This window comes from Apaloderma vittatum, unplaced genomic scaffold (genome assembly GCF_000703405.1).
Source record: "Apaloderma vittatum isolate BGI_N311 unplaced genomic scaffold, ASM70340v1 scaffold16888, whole genome shotgun sequence".
NCBI classification, from domain to species: Eukaryota; Metazoa; Chordata; class Aves; order Trogoniformes; family Trogonidae; genus Apaloderma; species Apaloderma vittatum.
In genome coordinates, this window is record NW_009731434.1 from 6,718 (window position 1) to 10,791 (window position 4,074).

General features: G+C 56.6%; 1 protein-coding gene across 1 annotated transcript in view; it reads left to right on the forward strand.

Annotated features, from left to right (window-relative positions):
- The first annotated feature begins 1,120 nt into the window (after window positions 1-1,120).
- The window catches only part of LIMD2 (LIM domain containing 2), a 3,718-nt gene continuing 764 nt past the window's right edge, over window positions 1,121-4,074 (forward strand). The window contains exons 1-3 of the mRNA XM_009875186.1: window positions 1,121-1,162; window positions 3,728-3,772; window positions 3,996-4,066. Of these exons, the coding sequence (XP_009873488.1) occupies window positions 1,121-1,162; window positions 3,728-3,772; window positions 3,996-4,066 (158 nt within the window). The remainder of the gene's footprint in view (window positions 1,163-3,727; window positions 3,773-3,995; window positions 4,067-4,074) is intronic.

Consider the following 4,074-nt stretch of genomic DNA (forward strand, 5'->3'; position numbering starts at 1 on the left):
GACAGGAGGTGGGGGGTTGGTTTGCCAGCCCCCCAGCACACCCGCATCATGGCAGAGCCACGCAGCCACCCCTTCACCCTCCTGTTCCTCGCTCTGCTCCTCCCTCCGCACCATTTGCTCAGTCCCACATCTTTGTCTTGCATATGCAAATCAGGGCTCATCAAGCCTGACCTTTTATGGGTGTTTTGAAGGTAAGACCCAAGGGGGAAAATCCCCTGAGGATCTGTCAGTACCTTTTCAGCTCATTTTTACCAAAAGAGGTGATTTGCAATGCTGGTGGGGTTTTTTCTGTGCTGCATTAAAACTGGTCCAAAACCTGTCAAACTCATCCTCCTGGGTTCTCCGCACACGGCGCAGAGGCCGCAGCTTACGGGTCTCAGCCTAAAGGCAATGCCGGCTCCCACAGAAAACAAAATCCCCATCACTCGCTCTGCTGAGCTGTGATCTGCTCTGCTCGGTGAGGCTTTTCTGGGCTAAAATTAGACTGAAATCACAGTCCTCGCTCCAGCAATGCCAGTCCCTCAGTGGCTACATTAGCGAAACATGGGGTGCTGGTTTCAGTGCCTCGGCAGGACAGCCGCTCTTGCTGCGACGCAGCCTCGCCGCAAACACCTTGGCTGTTGTCCCGCAAATCACTTTCCCGCTGTTGCCTGGCAATTGCCTTCCACGCGTGGGTTTGGAGCAGAAGCCATCACATCTCCTCCTGCTCACGCTTCCAGCAGCCCTCTCCCATCCTGGCCCAATACCTTCGTACAGGACTAGAGCTCCTGAGCTCTAGCTCAGTGCCCTGCTTCCTAAAACTGAGCAGGATTCCAGCCCTGTATCTCCCGTCCAGCAGTCCAGTCTGGTGTGCCTAAATCTCTTGGATCCCTCAAGAAATCCCCACACCAAAGAGGCTGCACTGACCCCCCGGGGGAAGCTCTGAGCACGCCGCTGTCACGCACCAGCTCCTGCAGAGCCGCCCAGCTGCCGGGTTCGGGGTGATGGAACCAGCCATGCTCCTGTTGACATTTCCCTTCCAGGTGTTGCAAGAAGAGGTCTGTCTTAGACACCTCCCCAGGGAACAGCGGCCCACAAACTTCAAGCTCAGGATTAAAGAGACGGAGGAGGGGAAGGAACCATGTTCCAGGCTACGGGAGCTGCCAGCCCACCCCCAACTCATGTACGTAGCATCCGCTGCGGTTCGCACTGGAATTCCAACCCAGGGTTTGGTTCTCGGGGATGGAGGGTTGTGTACAGAAGCTGTGTTCCAGACCTGACGCTTTAGGGTGATCAAAGGCATAGTTGCTGCTCCTCAAACAACGCGACTGGGGACAGGAATGTTCCAGCAGAAGGTGCTGTTTGCTGAGCACACGGCGAGGCCAGGGCCCAGGCTCTGGTCCATACAGAGCTGCTCACCCCGCTCTCCTCTCGAGTTGCCGTCTGTTTGTTTGTGTTTCCATGGCTTTCCGTGATCACAACTGAGAGCATGCGAGCTCCTTCGGATTGGAGGGATCGGAGATGGAAAAACACAAAGGCTCAAGAACATCTCCTGCTGGGACAGGATATGGGCCCTCCCCGAGGGAGGATATATCAGATATGAAATAGATAGTGTGCCTGATCCGAGCCAGAAGGCTGCCGAGAAGTGACGAGCGGTGGTGGGTTGCCTATAGCCTTGGGAACGGATGTATTCCAGCTCCAGAGACGCAGCGTTTTCCTTAGCTCTGGTCAGCTGAGCCTAGAAACAGTCTGTTAAATCCTAACCCCAGGAGAGCACCTGCGGTTGTTTTACCAGCGCCGAGGGATGCAACTGGTTTTACACGGCCTGAGTCTCCCTGCTGCCCATGTCCCTCTGTTGACTTTGGCTTCGCTCTTCCAGCCTTGTGGGAGTGAGAGGAAAATCACGTCCCTGACCTCAGTCAACGAGAGCAGCTGGGAAACGTCTGAAGAAGCAGCTCAGCGAAGTGAGAGTTTCCTGTGCGTTTCTTGGACAAACTGTTTCCAAAAATACAAAGGAGAAACGATGAGGAGGGACAAAGCAAGAGGAACGGGGATGGAAGCTCAGCCTGGGGGCAGCGAAAAGGGGCAGTGCAGGCCAGGCAGAGCCAAAGCAGTGGCAGAAGGAAGGACAAGGGGGCAATGGGGTGATGTTCTGGGGTCACTCTGCCCCAGCCTTGGGAACAGACAGTGCAGAGGGTGAGCGGGGCTGTGGTAAAGCAGTCCTGGCTGCTCCACCTTGCTACAAGTGCCTTTACCCCTTGGATCCTGACGGTTTGAAAGAAGAAGGGAGCATTTTTGTCAGTGCAAAAGCAGGGTAAAATTCTTGCAGGTGGCTGACTGCGACCCAGCGGGTGCCTGCGCTAACAGCTGGCTTGGGGAGAGTGCAGGGCTGTGGGGCTGCGTGGTGGGGCAAGCGAGGTCGGGGAGCGGGAGGTGATTTGGGAGGAGAGGAGTTGTTGCAGCTGCAGACCGGAGAGCGTGCAGAGCTCCGAGACCCTGGGGGCAGAGGGACAAGACACCTCACTGTTCAGATTTCTCTGCCCTGTCCTCCTCCTGCAGCTGCAGGGTGCGAGCAGCATCCGCCCCCGCCAAGCTGCTGAACGAAAGCCACGGAGCACGTCTTCAACTCTGACCGTGCCCCTCCTGCCCTCCACATGGACACAGATGGACCCCGCGGCCACTCGGGGCTTTTCGATCTCGCCCAGTACAGGCGTTTCCTGCGCAGTGCAACGGGCTGATAACGGGGCTGGCAGAGGAACTCGGAAATAAAACATCAGCTAAAGGGGAAGCAGCACAATGCGCTCCATGAGAGCAAGGGGCACCCCAGTTATGCCCTGGGGGTACTGGTGTTTGCCACCCTCTGACTACAGGCAGCATTACTAGAGCCCTGGGCACCTCCAGCAAGAGAAGCGTTAATTATCCCTTTCCAGCCCTGATTGCCAGCCAGAAAGAGCAGGAGCAGCACCTCACCCCAAAGCAGAGCTGCTGGCAGTAGATTCATGAGGCAGCACTGATGATGTGCCGGGGCGGGTCACAGGGTGGGCTTTGCCAGGGGCTTGTGCTGCAGCAGCTCAGCAAAGCCCTTTCCCCATCTCTGCCCGCCTCAGGCCCAAGCTATTTCCCCAGGGACATGGGGACAGGGCTCCTTTGCTTTGTTGTTATTCCTGGGGGGTCCCAAGACTCGCCTGGTGGCTGCACTGAGTATCCAAGGACAGTAATCACTGCCTGCAGATGGTGAGAGCTGCTCAGCAGTAGGAGACCTGTCACCCTGGGCTTGTGCTCTGCACTGCCTATGCTGTGACAGCTCCTGGATCTGTGCTTGGCTGCTACCACAACAGAAGAGGTCACCTAAACCTTGGCCATAGAAGAAACAAAGCCATCACATGCTCCTGAGTGCAAGACAGAGGCCTCAGTGAGCAGTGCTGGATGAGAGCTGGCTGTTCTGCCCCACGGCTCTGGGCAAGCCCCGCAGCCTGCTGGTGGCCCAGTTGCCTCTCTGCAATATGTAAATGGTTTATTCCTCTTTTTCTGTTTTCCTGTCTTCCTTCTCTCCTCTGGCTGGGAAAAGTACCCCAGCACGGAAAGTAACTCGCACACAAGGACCTGCCAGAGATGGTTGCCACATGCCCGTGACAGCCAGGCAGAGGCTGCCGGTGTGCCCCAAAGTCCCACGGCTCAGCTGCTCCTCCCAAAGCACAACTCTCAGTATGAGCTCTCATTTTGATTTCTCTTCTCCTTCCCTTCTTAGGAGGCAAAGAACAACTCAGGAGGCAGCACAGTGCAGCGCTCCAAGGTACCTGCAATTTTTTCACATCTTCCTGATGCAGGGCAAGGCAGGGGGAGGACTGAAAGCCTAAAGCCCAAGCCCCCATCTTGCCCAGCATCAGTGGAGGGGGACAGGGAACTTCATTCTAACCAGTGCTCCTGCAAACGGCAGCACCAATACTGCAGAAGCGGGCACAAGATACCTCAACCCCCTTCCTCATCCTCTCTTCTTTTGATCTCCTCTCGCCCAGTCCTTCAGCCTGAAGGCGCAGGTGAAGGAGATGTGCACCGCCTGCCAGAAAACCGTCTACCCCATGGAGCGGCTGGGGG